The 27,605-nt window shown below is 46.5% G+C and overlaps 1 protein-coding gene across 2 annotated transcripts in view; it reads right to left on the reverse strand.

The window, feature by feature from the left end:
- TASOR (transcription activation suppressor) overlaps positions 1-27,605 on the reverse strand; it is a 773,668-nt gene that overhangs the window by 358,392 nt on the left and 387,671 nt on the right. For both annotated transcript variants that reach the window (XM_069206460.1, XM_069206459.1), the window contains exon 14: positions 14,205-14,894. In XM_069206460.1, coding sequence (XP_069062561.1) covers positions 14,205-14,894 — 690 coding nt within the window. The remainder of the gene's footprint in view (positions 1-14,204; positions 14,895-27,605) is intronic.

Here is a 27,605-nt window from a genome sequence, read left to right on the forward strand (position 1 = left end):
AGAAAAAATTGAGAGATTGCAATATCAAGTATAGTCTACTGTTTCCCGCTAAATTAAGAATTCAATATAATAGCAGCATACACTTTTATGAGTCCCCTCAGGAGGTCTTGGACTGGCTTGACAACCTGGGACAGGAACGCACTACTGATCCACGGGGTCGGGGAAGGCCCATGTTCATCTTGTGCAACGATCCGGCAGGAACAGAAAGACAGAGCTGAGGACCTCTAGGGAACCAGAGACTTGTGAAGAAAAATGCATTCTGGTGTGCCTGGATGGAATTGTGGGGTCACAAATCCTGTGGTCAATGGAACAAAGTGCTTTTTCACAAATCAGACAAGTGTCAGACATTATGAGTGACAGTACACACGCTGGTTATGCACCTCAGGCCTTCTTAAAAGGCCGGGTGCAGTTCCAGAAGGTCCAGCTGAAGGCACCTGTAGGAAGTTGGCTCTGTATATACTATCTCAAAGTGAGAGATAGTGTGCACAGAGTCCAAGGGTTCCCCTTAGAGGTTGATAGTGGCAAAATTAGATAATACCAATGCTCTATTTTGTGGTAGTGGGGTCGAGCAGCAGGCTTATCAGAGGGTAGTGTTAAGCATGTGTTGTACACACACAGGCAATAAATGAGAACACACACTCAAAGACTTAACTCCAGGCCAATGGGTTTTTATATAGAAAAATATTATTTTCTTGATTTATTTTAGAATCACAAGATTCAGAATTCAAATAAGTACATAAATTGTAAGGTACTTGGCATAGGTAAATATGGAACTTTGAATTAAAACAGTAATGTACACTTTTTTGGCAAAAATGGCAATAAGCTATTTTAAAAGTGGACATAGTGTAAAAATCAACAGTTCCTGTGGGAGGTAAGTATTGGTTAGTTTTTCAGGTAAGTAAAGTTCAATCTCTGGGACATAGGCAGCCCACTGTTGGGGGTTCAAGTTAACCCCAAACACTCAACACCAGCAACACAGGGCCGGTTGGGTGCAGAGGTCAAAGTAGCGCCCAATAGCATAGGCACCTATGGAGACCAGGGGTGCTCTGGTTCCAGTCGGCTAGCCAGATAAGTACCTGCGTCCTCAGGGAGCAGACCAGGGGGGTTTTGTAGAGCACTTGGGGGTTGGGAGTCACAAACAGGCAAACAAAATGAAACCTCAACGGCACAGGGGTGGCCGGGTGCAATGTGTGAAGTAGGTGTTGGGTTTTAGGTAGAAATCAACGGACAGACCCGAGGGTCACTCTGGCGATGCAGGCAGGGCACAGGGGGGCTTCTCGGGCCAGCCACCGACTGGGCTAGGATGAGGGCTGCCTGTGGGTCACTCTTGCACTGGTAGGTGGTTTCTCTCGGGCCTAGGGGCTGCGGGTGCAGTGCCTCTTCCAGGAGTCGGTGTGAGGAAATGCCTCCTTGGCATGGTTACCCCCTAACTTTTTGCCTTTGCTGATGCTAAGTTATGATTTGAAAGTGTGCTGGGACCCTGCTAACCAGGCCCCAGCGTTCTTTCCCTAAACTGTACCTTTGTCTCCACAATTGGCACAACCCTGGCACTCAGGTAAGTCCCTTGTAACTGGTACTCCTGGTACCAAGGGCCCTGATGCCAGGGATGGTCTCTAAGGGCTGCAGCATGTTTTATGCCTCCCTAGGGACACCTCACTCGGCACATGCACACTGCTTCACAGCTTGTGTGTGCTGGTGGGGACAAAACGAGTAAGTCGACATGGCACTCCCCTCAGGGTGCCATGCCAACCTCACACTGCCTATGCAGTATAGATAAGTCAGCCCTCTAGCAGGCCTTACAGCCCTAAGGCAGGGTGCACTATACCATAGGTGAGGGCACCAGTGCATGAGCACTGTGTCCCTACAGTGTCTAAACCAAACCTTAGACAGTGCAGGGTAGCCATAAGAGTATATGGCCTGGGAGTCTGTCAAACACGAACTCCACAGCACCAAGTTTGGTAACAAACTTCTCAGCACAATAAATGCATACTGATGCCAGTGTACATTTTATTGTGAAATACACCCCAGAGGGCACCTTAGAGGTGCCCCCTGAAACCTTAACCAACTACCTGTGTAGGCTGACTGGTTTTAGCAGTCTGCCACACTCGAGACATGTTGCTGGCCACTTGGGGAGAGTGCCTTTGTCACTCTGTGGCCAGTAACAAAGCCTGCACTGGGTGGAGATGCTATCACCTCCCCCAGGCAGGAGCTGAAACACCTGGCGGTGAGCCTCAAAGGCTCACCCCCTTTGTTCCAGCACCACAGTGCACTCCAGCTAGTGGAGTTGCCCGCCCCCTCCGGCCACGGCCCCACTTTTGGCGGCAAGGCCGGAGGAAAATAAAGAGAATAACAAGGAGTCACTGGCGAGTCAGGATAGCCCCTAAGGTGTCCTGGGCTGAAGTGACTCTAACTTTTAGAAATCCTCCATCTTGCAGATGGAGGATTCCCCCAATAGGGATAGGAATGTGACCCCCTCCCCTTGGGAGGAGGCACAAAGAGGGTGTACCCACCCTCAGGGCTAGTAGCCATTGGCTACTAACCCCCCAGACCTAATCACGCCCTTAAATTTAGTATTTAAGGGCTCCCCTGAACCTAAGAATTTAGATTCCTGCAACTTACGAAGAAGAGGACTGTTGAGCTGAAAAACCCCTGCAGAGAAGACGGAGACACCAACTGCTTTGGCCCCAGCCCTACCAGCCTGTCTCCCTCCTTCAGAAGAAAACTGCTCCAGCGACGCTTTCCCCAGGACCAGCTACCTCTGAATCCTCAGAGGACTGCCCTGCTTCCAAAAGACCAAGAAACTCCAGAGGACAGCGGCCCTGTTCAACAAAGACTGCAACTTTGTTTCCAGAGGAGCCGATTTAAAGACCCCTGCAATCCCCGCAAGAAGTGTGAGACTTGCAACACTGCACCCGGCGACCCGACTCGACTGGAAGAAACAACACTACAGGGAGGACCCCCCCCGCGACTCCGAGACTGTGAGTAACCAAAGTTGTCCCCCCTGAGCCCCCACAGCGACGCCTGCAGAGGGAATCCCGAGGCTCCCCCTGACCGCGACTGCCTGACTCTGAAATCCCGACACCTGGAAAAGACCCTGCACCCGCAGCCCCCAGGACCTGAAGGATCGGAACTCCAGTGCAGGAGTGACCCCCAGGAGGCCCTCTCTCTTGCCCAGGTGGTGGCTACTCCGAGGAGCCCCCCCTTGCCTGCCTGCAACGCTGAAGAGACCCCTTGGTCTCTCATTGAAACCTATTGAAAACCCGACGCATGTTTGCACACTGCACCCGGCCGCCCCCGCGCTGCTGAGGGTGTACTTTTTGTGCTGACTTGTGTCCCCCCCGGTGCCCTACAAAACCCCCCTGGTCTGCCCTCCGAAGACGCGGGTACTTACCTGCTGGCAGACTGGAACCGGGGCACCCCCTTCTCCATTGAAGCCTATGTGTTTTGGGCACCTCTTTGACCTCTGCACCTGACCGGCCCTGAGCTGCTTGTGTGGTGACTTTGGGGTTGCTCTGAACCCCCAACGGTGGGCTACCTTGGACCCCAATTTGAACCCCGTAGGTGGTTTACTTACCTGCAAGAACTAACAATAACTTACTTCCCCCAGGAACTGTTGAAAATTGCACTGTGTCCACTTTTAAAATAGCTATATGTGTTTTATGTGAAAAGTATATATGCTATTGTGATTATTCAAAGTTCCTAAAGTACTTACCTGCAATACCTTTCAAATGAGATATGACATGTAGAATTTGAACCTGTGGTTCTTAAAATAAACTAAGAAAATATATTTTTCTATACAAAAACCTATTGGCCTGGAATTGTCTTTGAGTGTGTGTTCCTCATTTATTGCCTGTGTGTATGTACAACAAATGCTTAACACTACTCCTTTGATAAGCCTACTGCTCGACCACACTACCACAAAATGGAGCATTAGTATTATCTCTTTTTGCCACTATCTTACCTCTAAGGGGAACCCTTGGACTCTGTGCATGCTATTCCTTACTTTGAAATAGCACATACAGAGCCAATTTCCTACACATGGATAAAGATATTGTACGTAAGACTGATGGCGCAAGTATGAACTGAGAACCTTGTGCCTGCGGAGTTCCAATTGCAGAGGGGTATACAGCAGGGGTGCCCATAGTTTCCCTTGCTGTTCACCCTGGCAATGGAATCAGTGGCGTGTCAACTACACCAGATGTCGAAGAGATGGGGGATACCGGTGGGTCAGATGACACACAGGGTCACTGTATGCGGATGATGCAATGATTTACTTGTGCCGACCGGCCACTTCAGTTCAGATCCTTTTAAATGTCATGAGAGTTTGGGGAGCTGTCAGGACTTCATGCTAAACTGTCAAAGTCTGCGCTGTTCCAGGTGAGACAGCTGAAGGGAGTAGATGTGGCTTTGCTAACAGAGAAAGGGATATCCTGAAAAACAGACTGTGTCCTATACCTTGGAATGCATGTCGCACACGGGGACAGCAGTATTATACGCTGAACATGGGACTAGTGGTTGCAAACCACTGTCCTATCAAATTATGGAATACTTTGAAGCTATCCCTGATGGGGAAAATAGCTCTGATCAAATTGGTGGTGCAGCCCGCTGCTTTTATACAGTACAAGGAACCATGTATGAGATACCCAAGAGTATTTTCAGGGAACTAGACTAACTCTTGGTTTAACTACTGTGGGCTGAGAAAAGATGTAGAGTGGAACTTACCATGCTCAAGCTAGACTGGGATAAAGGGGGATGGAGGTGCCAGACCTTGAATTGTGTTGTCCTGTGGCTCAGCTGCAGTCCATTCGTTTTAATGAGGAAAACAACTGGGAGAAGTCCCTGCTGGCAGACACTTATGGGGATTATGAGCTGGGGGCTCTGTTGCTGTGTGGCAACAGAGTACCTGGGACTCTGCCACATGTGATATGCAGACTTTGGGAGAGAGCAGTATGCAGAGTGACCAGTAGGGTTTCATATGTGCCAGAATTCAGGATCTGGAAGGTTCGACCATTTGCGCAGCTAGCTCAGTACATGGCCAAAGACCAGTGGCGTGCTGGGGGATAGTTATATTGAGCAAGCTATATATATGCAGAAGCTTGAATTATTACAATGCAGAGTGCTTTTGAGACAATCGGCCTGGGACAGGGATAGTTCTTTTAATATGCAAAATAGCTGCCACTGCAATAGAAATATGGCCTACGTTTCCTGGGCCCCAGCACTCACACAGACACTGGTAACACTATTCTCCATGGTGGGAGGCCAGAGACTCATCACACACTTGTACCGGGCCCTAAGGACTGATACACAAAAGCCACCATTGAAGACTGAGAAAACTTAGCAGCAGGCAAGAAAGGTCCTTATTTAAGCCCCAGAGTGGACTAGGGTATATAGAGGAGTGTGAACGGTATCAGTTAATGTGAGGTTTAAACTCATTCAATTTAACATTGTCCACTTTGCTTATCTCTCCCCCAAACAGCTGCACGTAAACACCACTCTAGGGACCTGGGGTTGCACATGCTGTGCGAGCACACTAGCAGATTTATTCCATGTGGTGTGGAGATGCCCTCGAATAGTGCACTATTGGGAGGAGGCACTGGAGCACCTCCATCAGGTTACAGGCTTGGTGATCCCCAGAGAGATGTAGTGCCCCCTCTTGGGTCTGGTGCCTGAAAGGAAAGATAGGAAAGATAGCAGGAAATCTGCATTGCTCAGCATGATCCTGGCTAAGTGGTGCATAGCCATTATATTATCGAGCCAAAGACCCCCTAGCGTCTGACTGGCAGAGGGACTTGATGAACAAGTAACTTACCTTTGGTAACAAATTATCTGGTAGAGACTATCTAGCTGCAGATTCCTTACATCAGAATTCCCTGGCATCCGCTTCGAATCCGGAATTTTTCTGCTGAGCAGCACCTTGTGTGCACCATCGGGTGGTGGTGTTCAGATCCGATTGCATCGTCCGGCTCCACGTGGCGACGGCTGCGTGGTTGGAGCAGTCTCAGACGTCACGGTCTTCTATATAGGCACCACCCCGGGATGCGTACATCAGTTCTTTTACACAACTTCCCACGCCAGAAGCGCAGTCATGGAAGACCCAACTTTTTTTTTTTTAATTGTCTGAGCAAAATGACATGTCCTGGAGAAAGGGTAAAAATCTGAAAAGACATAGAATATATCCACAGAGTGGGGAGGCCTGGTTGGGTGCAAGGAATCTGCAGCTAGATAGAGTCTCTACCAGATAATTTGTTACCGAAGGTAAGTACTTTGTTCATCTGATAGAGACTTCTAGCTGCAGATTCCTTACCTTAGAATAGACACCCAAGTCATAACCCCCTTGCGGTGGGATGCAAACATACTTTACACAAGGAAGTCCTGCAGGACCGAGCGAGCAAAATGTCCCTTCTTCTAACCTGGCTATCCAGGCAGTAGTGTCTTGCAAACGTGTGCAAGGAAGCCTACGTTGCTGCCTTGCAGATCTCTAGAACCAGCACACCTCGAGCTAACGCCGTGGTAGCAACTTTCCCCCTTGTAGAGTGAGCTCTCAAGCCCTCAGGAGGCTGCTTCTTAGCCAATGTGTAGCAGATTTTAATACAGAGAATGACCCAGCGAGAAATGATTTGTTTCTGGACTGCCCGACCCTTCTTTGCTCCAAAGTACCCCACAAAGAGTTGGTCATCCACCCAGAACTCTCTTGTGCGGTCAAGGTAGAACAACAACGCTCTTTTTGGGATCAGACGGTGGAGACGCTCCTCTTCTTCAGAGGGATGCGGCAGAGCAAAGAAGGTGGGCAGGGTGATGTTCTGACCCAGATGGAAAGGGGTCACCACCTTGGGGAGGAAAGAGGCACAAGTTCTGAGGACTACCTAATCAGGATATATCGTGAGATACAGCGGTTTTTGATGATAAAGCCTGCATCTCACTTACTCTTCTGGCAGATGTGATCGCCACTAAGAAGGCTGTTTTCATAGTGAGCAGCCGGAGAGCACAATTATGTAACTGCTCAAAAGGAGCACACATAAGAAAAGTGAGCACCGGATTAAGGTCCCACTGGGTCAAAACAAAATGCATAGGTGGAAACATATGTACAAGCCCTTTCAAGAATCTCTGTACAATAGGAGACTTAAACAAATACTGTTGATCAGGCAATCGAAGAAAAGCAGATAAGGCAGAAAGATAGCCCTTAAGGGCACTCTAAGGAGGAACCCTGCTGGGCGAGTGTCGGAATGAAAAGGAGGATATGAGAAAGAGAAGAAGAAAGAGGAACAATAGACCTCTCTGTACAATATAATACAAAATATTTCCAATGGCAGGCATAAACCATACTAGTAGAGGGACGCCTGGCTGCCAGAATGACAATTCACACTTCCGGAGGGAGGTCATAAACCATCAAATGTCGCCGCTCAATCTCCACGCATGAAGCCGCAGAGTTGACAAGTATCGGGTGGAGAACCTTCCCCTGCTGCTGCGACAGAAGATCCTCCAGAAGAGGCAACCTGATTAAGGGATTGATGCTCTTTTTTAGAAGCTCTGGATACCAGACTCTTCGTGCCCAATCCGGAGCCAATAGGATTACTTGGCCCCAGTCGTTCTTGATTTTTTTGACAACTCTGGGCAGAACTCCAATGCGCAATACTGCTGACATTGCGTGTTCTCTTCGGAGGCAAATTGATCTAATCAAGGCTCTCCCCACTGCTGAGAGAGTCCTTGCGCCACCTCCGAATGGAGACACCATTCCTGATCCGCTAAGCATTGCCAGCTGAGTTAGTCTGTTCTAGCGTTCAGAGAACCTGTCAGGTGTTAAACCACCAGGGTTATGCCCTAGTGTTCCAGCCAAGTCTACAGACAGAGCCTCTTGACAAGGGGGCCACGACCCCACACCGCCCTGTTTGTTGCAGTACCACAACGCAGTAGTATCATCCGTGAACAGCTGCACTATCTTTGCTTTCACAACAGGAAGAAATGTCTGTAATGCTAGCCGGTTCTACCGGAGCTCCAATAGGTTGATATGGAGGCCAGATTCCGCAGGAGACCAGGGGCCTCTGATCTCCACCTCTCCCAGATGGCCGCACCATCCCAAAAGTGATTCATCTGTCAATACTGTAAGATCTGATTGGGGAAGGGAGAGGAGTCTGCCTTTGACCCAACTGCAGTTCACTAACCACCACTTCAGATCCTTTGCAGTTCCCTCCGAGATCTCCATGTCTGTAAGATTTCCCTGATGCTGTGCGCATTGGGACTTCAGGTCCCACTGCAGAGCCCTAATATGCCATCTGGCATGTTTGACCAATAGGATGCAGGAAGCCATGAGTCCCAACAGCCTCAGAGTCTGTCTCACCGAAATCCAGGATAGAGGCATAAACATTGGTATCATAACCTGAATATCCTGGACTCGCTGTTCGGGAGGACAGGCCCAAAACTGCACTGTGTCCATACCAGCCTGATGAAAGGGACTGTAGGGAAATGGCTCCTTGTTGCAGTTACCCCCCCCCACTTTTTGCCTGATATTGATGCTGACTTGACAGTGTGCGCTGGGACCATGCTAACCAGGCCCCATAACCAGTGTTCTTTCACTAAAAATTTATCATTGTTTCCACAATTGGCACACCCCTGGCACGCAGATAAGTCCCTTGTAAAAGGTACCAGTTTAACAAAGTGCCCTGTGACCAGGGAAGGACCCTAAGGGCTGCAGCATGTGTTGTGCCACCCTAAGGGACTCCTCACCTAACACATGCACACTGCCACTGCAGATTGTGTGTGTTGATGGGGAGAGAAAGGAAAAGTCGACATAGCATCCCCTCTGGATGCCATGCAAACAAAATACTGTCTGTGGGATAGGTAAGTCACCCTTCTAGCAGGCCTTAAAGCCCTAAGGCAGGGTGCACTATACCACAGGTGAGGGCATAGCTGCCGCGGTGTCTAAGTCCATTCTTAGACATTGTAAATTCAGGGTGGCCATATTAAGTATATGGTCTGGGAGTTTGTCAAAACGAACTCCATAGCTCCATAATGGCTACAATGAATACTGGGAAGTTTGGTATCAAACTTCTCAGAATAATAAAACCAAACTGATGCCAGTGCTGGATTTATAAAAGAAAAATGCACACAGAGGTTTACCAATCCTTCAGTGCAGGACTGACTTGACTGTGCTAGCCTGCTACTGAGACGAGTTTCTGACCCCATGGGGTGAGAGCCATTGTGCTCAGAGGCCAGAAACAAAGCCTGCACTGGGTGGAAGTGCGTAACACCTTTCCCCTGCAGGAACTGTAACACTTAATAGTGAGCATCAAAGGCTCAGGCATCGTGTTACAATGCCACCAGAGCACTCCATCTAGAGGAGATGCCTACCCACTGGACACAGCCCCCACTTTTGGCAGCAAGTCCAGAGGAGATAATGAGAAAAACAAGGAGGTGTCACCTACCAGTCAGGACAGCCCCTAAGGTGCCCTGAGCTGAGGTGACCCCTGCCTTTAGAAATCCTCCATCTTGGTTTTGGAAGATTCCCCCAACAGGAATAGGGATGTGCTCCCCTCCTCTCGCGACCATGAACCCAGGAAATCAGATTCCTGCAACCTGAAGAAAGAAGGACTGCTGACCTGAAAGCCCCGCAGAGACGACGGAGAAACCAACTGACTTGGCCCCAGCCCTACTGGCCTGTCTCCAAACTCCAAGAACCTGCACAGCGATGCATCCAGCAGGACTCAAAGGACTCAGAGGACTGCCCTGCACTTAAAGGACCAAGAAACTCCAGAGAACAGAGGCACTGTTCAGAAACTGCAACAACTTTGCAACTCTGAAACAACTTTAAAGAGACTCTCACTTCTGCCAGAAGCATGAATTTACACACACTGCACCCAAATCCTCCGGCTCGAGTCCAGGACAACCAACACCGCAGAGAGGACTCCCAGGCGACCCCAACGATGTGGACACCCTGAGTCGACCTCCCTGCACCCCTACAGCGACACCTGCAGATAGGATCCAGAGGCTCGCCCTGACCGCGACTGCCTGGTAACAAAGGAACTCAACGCCTGGACCAAGCGCTGCACCAGTAGCCCCCAGGACCGAGAGGCACCACCTACCAGTGCAGGAGTGATCCCTCATCCTAGCCCAGTCGGTGGCTGACCCAAGAAGCCCCCCTGTGCCCTGCCTGCATCGCCTAAGTGACCCCCGGGTCCCTCCATTGCTTTCTATAGCAAACCCAACACCTACTTTGCCTACTGCACCCAGCCGCCCCGTGCCGCTAAGGGTGTGTTTTGTGTGCTTGTGTGTCTCCCCCAGTGCTCTACAAAACCCCCCTGGTCTGCTCCCCGAGGACGCAGGTACTTACTTGTAAGCAGACTAGGACCGGGGCACCCCTGTTAATCATAGGCACCTATGCGTTTAGGGCTCTGCTTTGACCTCTGCACCTGACCGGCCCTGTGTTGCTGGTGCTGTGGCTTTGGGCTTGCCTTGAACCACCAACAGTGGGCTGCCTATGCCCAGGAGACTGACTGTGTAAGTGCTTTACTTACCTGAGAAACCTAACCAAAGTTACTTCCCCCAGGAACTGTTGATTTTTGCAGTGTCCACTTTTAAAATAGCTTATTGACATTTTAGCCAAAACTGTTGTACTACTGTTTTAAATCAAAGTTCTATACTTACCTGTGTGAAGTACCTTGCATTTTATGTACTTACCTCAAATCTTGAATCTTGTGGTTCTAAAATAAATTAAGAAAATATATTTTTCTATATAAAACCTATTGGCCTGGAGTTAAGTCTGTGAGTGTGTAGTTCCTCATTTATTGCTTGTGTGTACAACAAATTCTTAACTCTACCCTCTGATAAGCCCACTGCTCGACCACACTGCCCCAAAATAGAGCATTAGTATTATCTAATTTTGCCACTATCAACCTCTAAGGGGAACCCTTGGACTCTGTGCACACTATCTCTCACTTTGCGATAGTATATACAGAGCCAACTTCCTACACTGAGCCTACTGAGACTTCAAATCCTACTACAGAGTCTGCCTGTGAACCTGGCGTGGTCCACCAACAAAATATAGGAGGCGAAGAGGCCAAGACGTCTCAGAGCCGCTCTCACAGAGACCCAGGACTGGGGACGAAGCATCATGATTACATCCCAAATGTCCTGGACTTGCTAAACATGACAGAAGGCTTGAACTGCACCCTATCCAGCACAGCTCACATGAATTGGAGCCTCTGTGAAGGAGTCAAGTGTGACTGTCACGTTGACTGAGAAACCCAAAGATGTCAGAAGGTTTCGCTCTCCACTGTTTGGATGTCATATATGATGGACTGTGGCAAGCTTGTCTTCAACAGTCAGTTGTCAAGGTAGGGAAAGGCTGGTATCTCCAACCTTCGAGAAAGTGTTGCAAACACTGCAATCTCCTTTTGGAAACACCCGATGAGCACCGCAGGTTCAGTGTTGCACAGAATCTTCTGGATCCAGGGCAAATTGAACTTGGGTCAATGTGTACATCTTGAATTTGTCCTTTCTCAGTAAGAAATTAAGAGGGTGAAGATCTAAAACAGGATGAAAGACTCCGCCCTTTTTCAATATCAGAAAATAGCGAGAGTGAAAGTCAGTCCATATTTTCGATGGCAGGACAGTCTCTATGTCTCCTTTGTCCAGGACTTCCTTCCACAAAATCGACAAATGGTCCTCTGTTAACCACTATGATGTAGGTGGAATATACAGCGTACTGGGGAGGAATTGCATCCTTGTTGGTCTATCTGAAGTACCCATCTGACAGATGAAATGGTCTGCCACCCATGGAGGCAATAAACCTTATCCTGCCTCTAACGGAATAGCCATGCGTCACCGAGGACAAGCTAAAATAGCTTGGTGGTGCTACTGAGGGAGAGAGGGGATGGGGTGTGGGGTGTGGCGCAGTGAGCTACCACCCTACCCCATAGCCCAAGGGCCTGGACATTGTCAGCTGCATTCCCAACCCAGGAAGGACTGGGTGTGTCTTGTCGTTGTCTTTGAGCCTAGCCCCTTCCAAAACCTCAAAAGTAGTGAAACTGGCGGCGGTGCTGCCACACAGGTGCAGAAAGGCAGAGGGAGCATACTGTAGTCCTGCTTTATTTGAAGCACTTTAGGGCCGACCATGCTCCAAAGAGATGGATGACATTAAATGCCACGTCCATTAGTGGAACCTGAATTTCACCCAAGAAGCTTGTGGCTCTCATCCATGCCTAGGGTGGAAAAACTCTGCTGGTACTGATTACCCTGCCTCAGGAGTGTTCAGCCCACAACAGACACACTTCATTATGTCCTGACGATCGTGAATGGTCTGAGCTAGATTACCTCTGAACTTATCAGGGACTGCCATAAAATTTCAGTGACAAAGTCGTATTAATCATGGGAGTGCATCCTCTTGTGTTTTTTTAGTATTGAAAAGCAGTCTTTCGGCAAAAGCATTCATTGTATTTTTCAAATCAGAAGGAATGGCAGCTGGGTGCTTAGGGACTGAACTTGCATGCAGCTTTATTTGATTTCAGTATTAGGTAGAACTATGGATTAGGTGTCCTCCTCCAGGATCAGCGATGTTGGTGCTGGAGTCCACATGGCAGGCCTGGGATTGGACCATGGCTCCCGGAATGGAATCTGCTTCGGAGTTAGAACTGATATATATATATATATATATATATATATATAGTGCTAAAGGTTGACCCAGCTGTGGCAAGGTCTTTATGGATTCTAAAGGCACACCAGGGTTTAAAGGCACACCAGGAGGAACTGGCAAAGTGCAGAAGCTTTGAAGCATCTTCAAACCTCTAAATTTGCAGCAGCGTCACTGATGGACCCTAAAACTCAGAAGCATCGTAATTACCTGCAAAATCGGTTCCTCAGCAGGGGACCAAGAACAAGGACTTGGGGCACCTTGACATCCTTGCAACTTCTAAGAAGAATGGCTAGGCAGGGGATGATGCCCACTTAGCCTTGTGCTTCTTCTTCGATTCAAACTTACCTTAAGACTTAGAGTGCGACAAGGAGCTGTCAGGAACCGGCCTCAAGAATGGGAAATGGGTCTGAGCCCTTAAGTTCAAGTGGGAGTAGCCTTTTCATGTTTCACAATGATGGTCGATGACATACAGCTTAGCTTTGTGGTTCTGGGTTAGCTTCAGGTTTATCAGGATATACTCGCTGGCTTACCAGGAGTTGTGACCCGACTATAGATACCAGTGGTATGTTGTGGGGATCCTTTACAGACATTTGTTTGTGGCAATCCTGCAAGGTTTAAAGCCTGTGGTTTTAGATGGTGACATTTCCCTTGTGCACTGGACAAAGAATTTGAGGAAAAAAACAACTGATCTAAGAAGAGCTAGTTCCACATCAGTGTAGGAAAGTGCATAAGGAAAGGAACTAAGCATGCTAGAGTGGTGCTTATATGGGGCCTTGACATCACTTCTGGGGTGGGATTAAGTTAAGGTGGAGCTGTATGACACCACCTGCTGATAACTGGGGGTGCTCACAGGGGGAGGAAACTGGGATTAGAAGGATCCAGAGACAAGAGTATGACAGGGTGGAGATGTGGTCCACTGGCAAAGGTGCTATTAGGATTGTGATAGTGCTGTCGGCACACATACATGTGTGTTTACATATGCTTCGGGATCCTCGCACATGGGCGGGAATATTCAATGTTTATGACTATTGATGAGGATTCCCTGGAAGAGAATTAAAAGATACATCCTTTCTCCGGACCTTGCGTTGTTTCCCAACACCCCCATAATATACAGCATTCCGTAGCTCCCCAGCATTATTAAGGACACATGTATGGTCCTTAAAACAAGTAAATGGTATTTAAGCACCCGTCCTTAGAAGAGCTGCCTTTCGTAGTACAGAAGAGCATGTATTTTAGCTTGTTCATAAATATTTTTTTCTGCTATAGACCCATTGTTAACATAAGGTTTGCGCCACATAAATACCTATATACATAAAAAGAACACAGAACTGTCAAAGAAAGCAGAGAGAAAGAAAAACAAATTACTAAATCATATTTCAAAACATGGCCTTATTCAAGGCCAGTGTTCACGGTTCACACCCATGAGAAGTGAGAAAGTAGAAACAATATGGTCCCATGCAGGCACTGCAATAGAGTGAGGTCCTTAAATGTGCAGCATCTGAGCTTCCTATTGAAGGCATTATCGTGTTAAGAGCATTAACATTTAATTCAATAATTTTATAACCAAAATCTTCCTTACCTTCGTAATGACCACCTTCTGTATATTCACTCCTTAGATGTTTATGTACATTTTCTGAGTCACTTTCCAGTTTTCTTTTCAGTCCAGTATTGTTTGTACTGCTGCCAGTCTCAGGTTCCTCATCAACTTGCTTCCTGCTCTGAATTAAGTCAATCAGATCTTTCACCTTAACTGGGTCGTAGTCTGCATTCTGGAACGGTTTTCGCTGTACCGCAGGAGTACTATCAAGCATTGTGGGAATTTCATTGCTAGCACCATTATTTTTGTCAGTGATTGAGTTTTCGGCTTCCTCTTCTAAGACTTCATAATCAGAAACTGGACTAAACTGTTGAGGCTTATGATTTTCTGTAATAAATTCTTTGGCTTTTTGTACTTCCACTGCATATGCATTAGGACCAAATACATAACTCTGTAAGGAACTATGTATATTCTGTCTGTTCCTTGGAGTAGAATATAGGTATTTTTTCTCATCTAAACGGGATTCGTATGGGTACAGGACAAATTCTCGAAATTTTGCACAATTGGTTGCACGACGCTTGAGGTATTCACGTGCATGCTTTTCTACAACAACATTGAAGTCTCCTGTGGTGTCTTTACGGGACTGAATTATTCCAAAGTGAAGAGAGGGGATAAAGGTCATAATGTCTGGCATGATCTCATGATTTTCCTGAATCGCTGTACATTTATGTGCTAAAAGGAAAGGGAAAATTATACTTTATTAAACATTTCTCACATATCTACAGCCAGCAATAACAAACATCACAATGTATTAAGCACATGAGAGGCTAACAAAGATTAAACATATAAATTAGTTTGACAATGTATCATTAATTGCAAAGAGACTAGAAACATATTACTCACTGGAATGTCAACATCCTTATTTTCCCTTCTTCTTTCATATAAACTATGTGGTGAAATCGCTCAGTGAGTCAAGGCCTCATTGTGAAAATCCAGACAGAAGCAACACAGGCCTTTATCATCTTGAAGTTGATATACTGAATTTGTAAACTGAGTAATAAAAAATTATACATAAACAGAATCTGAAAAGGCATCTGCATATCCAGGAGCACCACAAAGAAATCTCATTGTCTCCTCATCTTATTCCTCGTCCCATTCCTTACATGATGAGATTTATCTCATGCATTCTAAATACCCATCAGGGGCGACTCCTCTCTTAGGGTGGAGGAGCGCCACCACCCCCACCAGCAGCGGCAGCTGCAAAACCTTTAAAATAAACTGATAATAAACTTAGTTTATTATTGTTTTCTTTTAGAGGGGGGTATGGGTGTGACAAGTGTGAGGGGGAGTACTCAGCACTCCCCCTCAAAGCGAATGTGTGTCTGGACGGCCATCTCCGGCCAGCCAAACACACACGTGCACAGGGCTCTCTCTAGCCCAGCAACACAGCTGCCGGGCTGGAGAGAGCCTGCACAGGCTCCCAGTCTGCCTGGGAGTGCCCTGGCTGGGTGCTCCTAGCTAAACCTGACGCCAACCTGAGTAGCATGAGGATTGGCCGTAGGGCAGGCTGGTTTATTTTTTTATTGTATTAATATCCCCCGCCGCCCCTCCCTGCTGTCCCCCCGCGCTCCACGCCATCCCGCCCCATGTAAGACCTGCAAGCCGTGACCGACATCCACAAACCCCAAAGCTGATTTCTATTTTTACTGACTACTCCCATAAATGCTACCTTCTCCCTCTGCACTTCCTATTCTTCAATGTGCAGCTCGTTCACAATCTACGGTTAATTAAAGTTGCTTTGGCACTCTTTTACTTCTCTTTTTAATTATATTTTACATGCATGCTAACCCTCCCAATTTAGGCCGGAAACTACTGATATCAAGGCTAGTCTCCCACCTCCCAATGCTTGCATGTAAAACCCTTTTGCTCTCTGGGCTTCAGATGACAGGTCCTGGTCTTGTGTGACTCAGAGTATGCACGGACAATGACCTTCTACTTCAGGCCGGTACACAGCCCCCTGTTTGCCATAGCGCTTTCTCCGTGCTCATGAAAGGCAAGGAAAAAAAACCTTGCATTTGCATATCTAATGTCCAATCCGCAGCAGCAGACTTGCAAATCCCATACATAACAGTAACCCGATTCAGGGCCAAATAGAAGTCAATGGGGGAAATATATTCTCCTGATTATTTTCTAGAAATCTTCCACTTTTCTCTTCTGAAATGTTGGCATGTGTGTTTTAGTAACTAGTTTTGATGTCTGATGCCTGGGCTCAGGTTCTTTATCACAACTTTATTTTTCGAAAAAGAGTGTGTCACATGGGCACTCGTTCCCCGGGCTCACTGAATCGCCCAATTTCCTGCGCATGCAGGAGAGGCATCGCTCTTCTAAAGAAATCAGGGGGTTCTTTTGTTTAGACGTGACATAACCCTAATGCTGTGCAGGAAGCCCATGTTCAGTTGATAAAGGCGGTTACTGAATCGAGTATGTGGCGGAGCTGCTCTACTCAAAGGATTAAAAGCCACCTTATTAATTGGTGTGTTTGCCCAATTTACAATTAACGTTTATTACAGTTCTAATTTAGATTATCGCTATTGTCCTTTGCATAATTGTAATGGGACTAAAGGTTAAAAAATACGTTTTAATGCTTCCATACTCACATGTCTGTCTGCAGCGTACTGTGGGACCTGTGGTCCTTGATCCTTCAAACAAAACAAAAAAAAAAAAAAAAAAAAAACACAAAAGTGACCTTATCTTTTTTCATCTGTTTGAGGGTGTCCTCTTTTCTGCCAGGAAAACTGCTAAGGAAGTGGAGATTTCTTTTTTTACTTTTTTTTTAAAATAATCAACTAGGGCAGTATATGATTTCTCGTCTCTAAATATTTATTACTTATGTCTTAAGTTGTAAATTGTGATGAATACTTGTATATTACTCACCCTCAGAGCAATCCAAGGCATCAGCATGTATGAGAAAACTACAAAGCTCTCTCTTTGCTGGGAGGGGTGCTGGCTTCGGTCGATGCTGGAAGTGATGTTAGATGATGACAACGAAGCTATATAGCCCCCACCCTAGCACAATGATGTCAGTTCCCTTCTTTTCAATGTAGCTTCCTCTCTCCTGGGAGTATACCTCATACAAGATTTTTTTCTTTGTTTTAGTGCCAGCTCTCCATTCAAGCGTTCAGGCTTCAAACCCTTTAGGAACTGGGAGGGACAGATGTCCATCACTGACCCTCACATTATTTGTTTTAGGTACTTAGGTTCTGATCAGTATTCTAGTCGCTGCAACTCCTGTCTCAGTATGAATCCAAAGGCCATCAAGAAGAGCGAGGCCAATCTCTTTATGGTGAGAGGTCATGAAGACAGAAGTCACCACTGATCTCAACTCCACTCAAGATCCCTTTCCTCTTCCAAGACTAGAAGAAAAAAACAGAAGAAGTGCTTGGAGAGAGGTAAGTCTCCCTGACGGCTCTTGGCTCACACAGGATCTTCATTCTCTGAGTTGAGGTTACATCCAGTGGAGTGCAACAAATCCAGGACATCTTTGTCCAGTGTCAGGTGGACTTGTTTGACACCTCAGAAAAAGCTAAATGCCGGCAGTTCCACACCCTTCATTGTCCATTAGGAAGAGCCTTGGGAGACATGTTTCAGTTGAGGTGGAACTTTCAGCTGCATTACTCATTTCTTTCCATACCTTTGATTCCGAATGTTCTGAACAAGCTTCCCATGACTAAGCCAAAGCCATTCTCATCACCCTGGATTTGCAAGAAGGGTGTAGTATGCAGACCTTATGCGCTACTCCATATACCCCACCAGCTTTGACTTCCATCCGGGCCGGATCTCCTCTCCAAGTCGGGAGGAAATGATTCACCACCCCAATCTCAGAAGCATCCATTTACATGCTTGGAAACTGTGCAGGGATATCTGAATTCCTTTCAGCTGCCACCAGAGGCGGTAGATGTTATCTTGTCAGAGCGATGCCCCTCCACCAAATCTGCCAGGATGTCTCAGGTCCTGCAATGCGCACTTTCTCTTGCCCAGAGGGGCACTGTCAGGGGCTATTTAACAGACTTGCCTGCGTTCATCTGTCTGTCACAGCAGCCACCTGTTCTCAAATCTCCCATTGTTATGTGTTTTCAAAGGGGATGACGAATATGAATCCTCCAACTACCTTTGTTGTGTCTCAGTGGGATTTTAACTTAGTCTTGAATTTTCTTATGGGGACTCCATTTGAGCCCTTATATAGCTGTCACTTGAAAATGTTAACTCTCTAAACTATGTTTTGGTGGCTTTTACCTCTGCCAGACAGGTAAACAAGTGGCAAGCTCTCAGTTCTCATCCTTTTATCTATTTGTAGCCCACCAACAAATTGGTATTGAGAAGTAAGGCTGCTTTTCTGCCAAACGTGATGCCTCATTTCCGTCTAAGTCCATCGGCCTCCCAACCTTTTACCCCATCCCTCATGGGAGGAAGAGCAGCTGAACTGGTTGGTTTGTAGGCGGGTGGTCAACTTCTATCTGGACAGGACCAAGAATGGTCAGCTCTTCGTACAATACTGTGGTGCTAAGAAGGGTAAAGCAGGGCGGAAAAAGACTCAAGATGGATCATCCTTTGTATTAAAACCTGGTATGCTTAGCTAAGAAAGTCCCCCTAGAATGCTCAATGACTTCTACACTTGTCAGAGGTGTCCCTATCTTAGAAATCTGCAAGGCAGTGACCTGGGCATCCCTACATACTTTTGCCAAACATTACTGCCTGTATTCTGAGGCCCATAGGGACAGACACCTGACCAGGTCATTTCAACAGGATTTCCTTGTCTAATCATCGATGAACCCACATCCAGGAGCAGAGTATTGCTCTGAAAACCGTTCTATATGTGAGGAATCCACAGGTATAAGTATCAATCAGAAGAAAAAGTTAATTACATGCAGTAACAATTTTTTGGGTGGATACTCTGCCTGGTGATTCCTCACTGACTTGCCCGCATTCCCATTTGAAGGATGAGTTATTCGGAATGTTAGTAAGATCCCAATTTGTCTTTTGGTAATGCAGTACTCTGTTGATGTCAAATCTGTTGTCTTGCCTCAGCAGCTTTGTAAAAAAAAGGATAGAAACCAATGCATTGCGCCGGGGCAGGAGCTATATGGCTTCCAGCACTCATCGAAGCGAGAGCCCTCTACTGGCAACGTGAGAGCTTTGAAGTTTCCAGATCAAGTCTGACATCTGATATCATTCTAAAAGTGAGGAATCTGTAGATAGATGGAGTATCCACCAGAAAGATTGTTACAGTAGGTAAGGAACTTTTTTTCCCAGTGGCACCAATGATTCAGGTTTTGTTAAGGCCATCTATTTAATGACCCTGTATACTTATTTAACCTCTCTCAGTATGGTGTTCAGTATGCTTTTGGCTGCTTTGGTTGCTATGGTATCATGATGGGTACGCATTCAGAATAGAAACATCATCATTCCCCTCTTCAGTATCCAGTGTAAAACATTTAGCAAGAGGTTAGAGTCCATTCACATGACAGGTCTTGTGCTTTCACAGTTGCAGATAAGAAGTTGCAGGAGATGGTCCGCTCGCTCACAGAAGCTAATGAGCAATACATAGGAACAGCGGTCCCTCAATCACCACCTTCTTCGGTATCTGCTCAGTTTTGTGTTTCCTTGTCATCATCAGCTTCTTTCTGGGCTTCTCCGGAATATGAAATAGTGGACCTGTCGGTTTCCTGATAGCACATCTGCCCTCACAGGAAAGTATATCCAAAAGGATGAGATGAAGCCTATTATTTCTTCTCTTTTCTAATCATCATCTGCCAGTGGATTCTGAGCAGCCTCCACCTGTAGTGATTGATTTGGCAGTGCCAGTGTTCAGCTGTGCCTAAGCTTCCTGTTCTTTTGGCTATTTAGTGTTTCTTACTAAGAGAATGGAGAAAATTGAGTAGACTATATTTAGCAATAGGCAACTTGGAACTTCCACAGTCTTTATCTACTGATGTTCTCCTGGCTAATCTGGTAGACCAGCATTCACTTTTAATCAAGGGCACTTCTGTATCAGACATTGTGCATAAAAGGCCGACGGTGCTCTAAAAAGTGCTTATGCAGGGCTGAATCATTCTATGCGATCCAAAATCTATTCAGTCTATACATCTCCCAATCTTTAGATTTCCACAGCTAATCGGAAGGGGTGGAGGGTTTTTTCTGAGCTGCTGACATGCATGGACATACAGGATAAATGTTTGTTAGACCAGTTTTTTTGACAGTCTCAGAGCTCTGCTGTGGCATCAGCTAGGGTGGCTAGATCACACTTACACTCGAGGGGATGGAAGGCAAATTCATCGCAAGTGGACTGTTTGATTTGTATGCCCTTTTCAGGCAACAAGCTACTTGAAGAGGAATTACAAGAAGATTTATGCACATCTTTTAAAAACCCTTTAAATATAGAAATGAGGATACTGACAGTGAAAAAATGGTTTCACAAGTACAAGAATAAGACCTAATTTCCCCTTTAACATTTTGAGATTTTAGCTTAAATCTTGGGGTACGGATTCATCTCATCAACCCTCTGGAGGGAAGGGTAGCTCCAAACAACACTCATGGGTGTTTTGAAAGCCTTGGTCCAGGAGGTAACAGGCTTTTGTAAACAAAAAAAAACAATGGGTCACCATGATACAGGACAAAAGGGCTAACAGATTGTCTCCATATGATATCAAATATTTTTTCTCCCATAGCGCCCAACCCCAGGTTTGTGTGTACTTTTTTACCTTCAAGCCTAAAAAAAGATGAAGACATTGATGGACAGTGTTTTCGAATTTGTTCTAAAAAATGCAATAATTAATGTTCCCACAGAACAACAGAGGTCGGGTGGTACTCAAGAGTTTTTCTGGTGCAGAAGTTGTCAGGGGAGTTCAGGATGATTAAAGATTTAAAGGAGCTCAAATACTGCACTTTATTTCAAGATTAGTTCTCTACACTCGGTAATCTCCTTGATGCCTCAAGGAGATTTCCTGAGCAAAATAGACTTGCAGGATACCTACCTATAAATCGAGGTTGTTCTGTCACGCTAACTATTTTCCAGATTCTGTGTGGGAGAATAACATTGGCAATTTTGGGTTCTTCTTTTTGGGTTGAAAAATGTTGTAAGAGTGCTTGTGAAAGTCCTGCTCATGTGATTACTACCTTCCACAACAGGGGAATCACAATTTACCCTTATCTTGGCAAACTGTTCATTCAGGCACAATCACACTGTCAGTCAATAACCATACACAGGAGGTCTACTGAGATTCTGAGAAATTTAAGTGCCTAATCGACATGAAGAAATATCTCCCTACATTCAGGACAGATGTGGGGAAAGGGTTCCTTCCAAAGAGAATTAAGTTATGCAGCCACTTGGAACAATCCTGAGTAAACAGGCAGCTCTGTTGAGAGAATGGCGGAGTCCGGGAAGATATAGTAAGTATTATATATGGTTACATTCCTTGTATTCAAGCATAAGTAGAGGGAATTACTTGATGTATATTCTCTTTTCTTGCACTCAGTGAAAGTGGTCTTCATACCTGGGCATGGTTTTACCTGGTCAGGTGGTTGTTCACATTCTAGAACACTGGTATCGGACTTTAGGTGATTATGAAATCGGCATTCCTGTGACTCCAGATATAACTGCCCTTGTGGATAGACATGTTGGCACCATCTCAGAGGATAATTTTTGTTCTCCCAAAACCAAAAGTTTCCACCACAGAGGCCAGAAGCTTGGTTCTGGAGCAGTTATGGATAATATATCAGCGCAGGGTCTTTGGTCAAACTGAGAGTCAAAACAGTCATCAAATTGGAGAGAGGTGACTGTGGTGTAGAGGGCCTTACATGCCTTTCCTCCACTGATCAAGCTTGAGCCCTAGTAATCAGGACGAACAATCTAACAGCAGAAGTTTATATGAAACTCCAGTCTGGGACAAAATGGCAGTCTCTAAACCACACGGCTCTAGATGTAATGTCCTGGAAAGAGAGGAATCTTTTATCCTTAAGAGCAGACCATAGCCTTGGATGTCACACCTGTCCAATTTATCAGGCTTTCATTCTCAATCCTTCTGCCTTTAAGTCTCAATGTTCAGAAGGAAAGGATAGGTGTCATCCTAGATGTTCCATTCTGGCAGAGAAAAACTTAGTTTTCGTTGCTTCGATTGATGATGATAGAGTAATGTCCCCATTTCACTAGTGCTTCAGGTTTTAACCTTCCTGGCCCATCTTCGTCTGTTGGCTTGAAAGCTGAAATGAAGGGCCTTCTGAAAAAAGACCTCTCATTACCAGTCCCTCAATCATTTCAGATTCCAGGAAGGGAATCCTCTGAGGAAAACAAAAATACAACCACCATTGGGCCTCTCTTAGAAAATGATGTAAATTAAATGCATTTTCTCTTTTAGCAAAACTCTGAAAGCAAATCTAGAAATTTTGCAAGACGGCTTTGATAAGAATTGATTTATCTCTTCTTTAAAGGTTCAATGGTTAGCTAGCAGAGCTTTCAGGGCTCCTTTTAGTTGTATTTCAACATTTGAAGATTTGGTATCCACACTTTTTAAAGGGGTTCTTTTGATTAGGCCAAGGCTGACAAAGGTTTAACCACTTGGGACCTTTCAAACTGGTACCTTCTGCTAGGAGGTTAGGATAGTTGGGTTCAATGCAATGTTATCCGTACTTGAAAATAAAAATAAAAGATAGGACAGCCTCGTCTTTGGTCTCAATTTCCTTCCCAAGATAAATACTACTTTTCTGAAGAATCAGGAAATAGTTCTTACGTCCTTCTAGGGTTCTTATTCTACAAATTCCTGTCTGTCTTCTTTAGATGTAGTAACATTTATTACCATTCACCTAATGCAAGCTTATGATTTCAGGAAGTCAGAGTGTTTGTTCAATAATTCTGGTCACACACAGAGGTTGCATGCCTTTTAAATCTACTCTAGCTAGATGGATTAAGTTAGTGATATATTTAGTCTATCAACATGCATATAGAGTTTTCCCAGGACAGTTGTAGGAAGTTGGATCTGTATATACTATCTCAAAGTGAGAGAGAGTGTGCAGAGTCCAAGGGTTCCGCTTAGAGGTTGATCGTGGCAAAATTAGATAATACTAATGCTCTATTTGTGGTAGTGTGGTCGAGCAGTACGCTTATCAGAGGGTAGTGTTAAGCATTTGTTGTACACACACAGAGAATAAATGAGAACACACACTCAAAGACTTAACTCCAGGCCAATAGGTTTTTATATAGAAAAATATATTTTCTTTATTTTTAGAACCACAAGATTCAAATTTGAGCTAAGTACAAAACATGCAAGGTACTTCATGCAAGTAAGTATAGAACTCGAATTTAAAACAGTAGTACACACAGTTTTGGTTAAAATAGCAATAAGCTATTTTAAAAGTGGACACTGCAAATATCAACAGTTTCTAGGGTAGGTAAGTAAAGGTTAGTTTGGCAGGTAAGTAAAGCACTTACAAGTTCAGTCTCCAGGCGTACGTTCAGGTCAACCCCAACACCCAACACCAGCAACACAGGGCCGGTCAGGTGCAGAGGTCAAAGGGGGGCCCAAATAGCATAGGCGCCTATAGAGACTAGGGGTGCTCTGGTTCCACTCTGCTAGCAGGTAAGAACATGCGTCCTCGGGGAGCAGACCAGGTGGGTTTTGTAGAGCACTGGGGGGTCACAAACAGGCACACACAATACACCCTCAGTGGCACAGGGGCGGCCGGGAGCAGTGTGCAAAGTAGATGTCGGATTTTAGATCGGAATCAATGGAGGGACCTGGGGGTCACTCTGGCGATGCAGGCAGGGCACAGGGAGGCTTCTCAGGCCAGCAACCGACTGGGCAACGATGAGGGCCGCCTGCTGGTCACTACTGCACCAGTAGTTGGTTTCTCTCAGGCCTGGCTTCTTCCAGGCGTCAGGTTCTTTGTTACCAGGAAGTCGCGGTCAGGGGGAGCCTCTGGATTCTCTCTGCAGGAGTCGCCATGGGGGTGCAGGAAGGTCGCCTCGGGGTGTCCATGTAGGAAGTTGGCTCTGTATATAATATCTAAAAGTAAGAGATAGTGTGCACAGAGTCCAAGGGTTCCCCTTAGAGGTAAGATAGTGGCAAAATGATATCATTCTAATGCTCTCTTTTGTGGTAGCGGGGTCGAGCAGTAAGCTTATCAGAAGGTAGTGTTAAGCGCTTGTTGTACACACACAGGCAATAAATGAGGAACACACACTCAAAGACTTAACTCCAGGCCAACAGTTTTTATATAGAAAAATATATTTTCATAATTTATTTTTAGAACCACAAGTTCAAGATTTGAAGTAAATACATAAAATGCAAGGTACTCCACACAGGTAAGTTAGGAACTTTGAATCAGAGCAACACCGTACACAGTTTTGGTTAAAATGGCAATAACCTATTAGTGGACACAGTGCAAAAATCAACAGTTCCCAGGGGAGGTAAGTAATGGTTAGTTTGTCAAGTAAGTAAAACACTTACAAGTTCAAGTTCCTGGGCATAGGCAGCCCACCGTTGGGGGTTCAAGGCAACCCCAAAGTTACCACACCAACAGCACACGGCCGGTCAGGTGCAGAGGTCAAACAGGTGCCCAAAACACACATGCACCTATGAAGAACAGGGGTGCTCTGGTTCCAGTCTGCCAGCAGGTAACTACCCGAGTCCTCAGAGGGCAGACCGGGGGGGGTTTTGTAGAGCACTCGGGGGACACAACTAAGCACACAAAACACACCCTCAGCAGGACAGGGGTGCAGTGTGCAAAGCAGGCGTCTGGGGGGAGGGGTTGTCTCTGGTTACTCACGAGGTCTCAGTCACCTGGGAGTCCTTCCTGTAGTGTTGGTTCTCTGGAGCTCGAGCCGGGGGCGTCGGGTGCAGAGGGTGAAGTCTCACGCTTCCAGCAGGAAGAGTGAGTTCTTGGAAAGTTGCAAAAATGTTGCTGTAGGTGAACAGTGCCACTATTCTCAGGAGTTTCTTGGTCCTTTGGTTCAGGGTAGTCCTCTGAGGCTTCAGAGGTCGCTGGTCCCTGTCGGGTGCGTCGCTGTTGCAGTTTTCTTCTAGTCAAAAGACAGGCCGGTAGGGCTGGGGCCAAAGCAGTTGTCGTCTCCGTCATTTCTGCAGGGCTTTCAGGTCAGCAGTCCTCCTTCTTGTTTCAGGTTGCAGGAATATGATTTTCTGGGTTCTGGGGTGCCCCTAAATACTAAATATAGGGGGGTGTTTAGGTCTGGGGGCCAGTAGCCAATGGCTACTGTCCTGGAGGGTGGCTACACCCTCTTTGTGCCTCCTCCCTGAGGGGAGGGAGGCACATCTCTAATCCTATTGGGGAAATCCTCCAATCTCAAGATGGAGGATTTCTAAAGGCAGGGGTCACCTCAGCTCAGGACTTTTTCTCATTATCTCATTATCTCCTCCAGCCTTGACGCCAAAAGTGGGGGCAGTGGCCGGAGGGGTGGGCATCTCCACTAGCTGGGATGCCCTGGGGTGCTGTAACAAAAGGCATGAGCCTTTGAGGCTCACCGCCAGGTGTTACAGTTTCTGCAGGGGGAGGTGAGAAGCACCTCCACCCAGTACAGGCTTTGTTCCTGGCCACAGAGTGACAAAGGCACTCTCCCCATGTGGCCAGCAACTCGTCTGGTTGTGGCAGGCTGGCAAAAACTGGTCAGCCTAGCACTAGGAGTCTGACCTGTATTCAGTGGGCATCTCTAAGATGCCCTCTGGGTGCATTTTACAATAAATTCCACATTGGCTTCAGTGTGCATTTATTGTGCTGAGAAGTTTGATACCAAACCTCCCAGATTTCAGTGTAGCCATTATGGAACTGTGGAGTTCGTCTTTGAAAAACTCCTAGACCATATACTCTTTATGGCTACCCTACACTTACAATGTCTAAGGTTTTGCTTAGACACTGTAGGGGTATAGTGCTCATGCACATATGCCCTCACCTGTGGTATAGTGCACCCTGCCTTAGGGCTGTAAGGCCTGCTAGAGGGGTGACTTACCTATGCCACAGGCAGTGTGAGGTTGGCATGGCACTCTGAGGGGAGTGCCATGTCGACTTAGTCATTTTCTCCCCACCAGAACACACAAGCTGTAAGGCAGTGTGCATGTGCTGAGTGAGGGGTCCCCAGGGTGGCATAAGACATGCTGCAGCCCTTAGAGACCTTCCCTGGCATCAGGGCACTTGGTACCAGGGGTACCATTTACAAGGGACTTATCTGGGTGCAGGACTGTGCCAATTGTGGAAGCAAAGGTACAGTTTAGGGAAAGAACACTGGTGCTGGGGCCTGGTTAGCAGGGTCCCAGCACACTTTCAATCATAACTGGCATCAGCAAAAGGCAAAAAGTCAGGGGGTAACCATGCCAAGGAGGCATTTCCTTACAGTCCACGTCCTGGGAGTCGCATGGGGGTCCTCGCTGCAGTGTTGGTTCCTCTGGACACGAGCCCGGGGCGTCAGGTGCATAGTATTGGGGACTCATATTTCTGGAGTGAGGCTGGAGTCCCTTTAAAGATGTTTTTTTTCTTGGATGTTCAGACAGAGCCGCTGTCCTCAGGAGTTTCTTGGTCCTTAGGGCTGCAGGGAAGTCCTCTGAGTAAGCAGATGTTGCTGGTCCCGCTGGGAGCGTCGCTGTTGCAGTTTCTTTGAGTCTGGAGACAAGCTGGTAGGGCTGGGGCCAAGTCAGTTGTTGTCTCCGTCATCTCTGCTGGGCTTTCAGGTCAGCAGTCCTTTTTCAGGTTGTCAGGAAATCTGTTTTCCTCGGTTCAGGGTTGCTCCTAAATACTCAATTTAGGGGTGTGTTTAGGGCTGGAGGGCAGTAGTCAATGGCTAGTGTCCCCGACGGTAGTTATACCCTCCTTGTGCCTCCTCACTTTGGGGAGAGGGGCACATCCCTAATCCTATTGGAGGAAATCCTCCAAAGCAAGATGGAAGATTTTCTAAGGCAGGGGTCGTCTCAGCTCAGAACACCTTAGAGGCTGTCCTAGCTGGAAAGTGACTCCTACTTGTTTTTCTCATTTCCTCCTCTGGACTTGCCGCCAAAAGTGGGGGCTGTGTCTGGGGGCAGGCATCTCCACTAGCTGGAGTGCCCTGGGGCGCTGTAAAACCAGGCTTGAGCCTTTGAGGCTCACCACCAGTTGTTAAAGTTCCTGCAGGGGGAGGTGTGATGCCCCTCTACCCAGTACAGGCTTTGTTCCTGGTCAAAGAGTGCACAAAGACACTCACTCCATGTGGCCAGAAACCCGTCTGGATGTGGCAGGCTGGCAGAAACCGGTCAGCCTATCACTAGTAGTTGGGCTGTTATGCAAGGGGCATCTCTAAGATGCCCCAAGTGTGCATTTCTTAATAAATCCCACACTGGCATCAGTGTGGATTTATTGTGCTGAGAAGTTTGATACCCAACTTTCCAGTATTCAGTGTAGCCATTACGGAAC

The sequence above is a fragment of the Pleurodeles waltl genome, chromosome 9 (genome assembly GCF_031143425.1).
Source record: "Pleurodeles waltl isolate 20211129_DDA chromosome 9, aPleWal1.hap1.20221129, whole genome shotgun sequence".
NCBI classification, from domain to species: Eukaryota; Metazoa; Chordata; class Amphibia; order Caudata; family Salamandridae; genus Pleurodeles; species Pleurodeles waltl.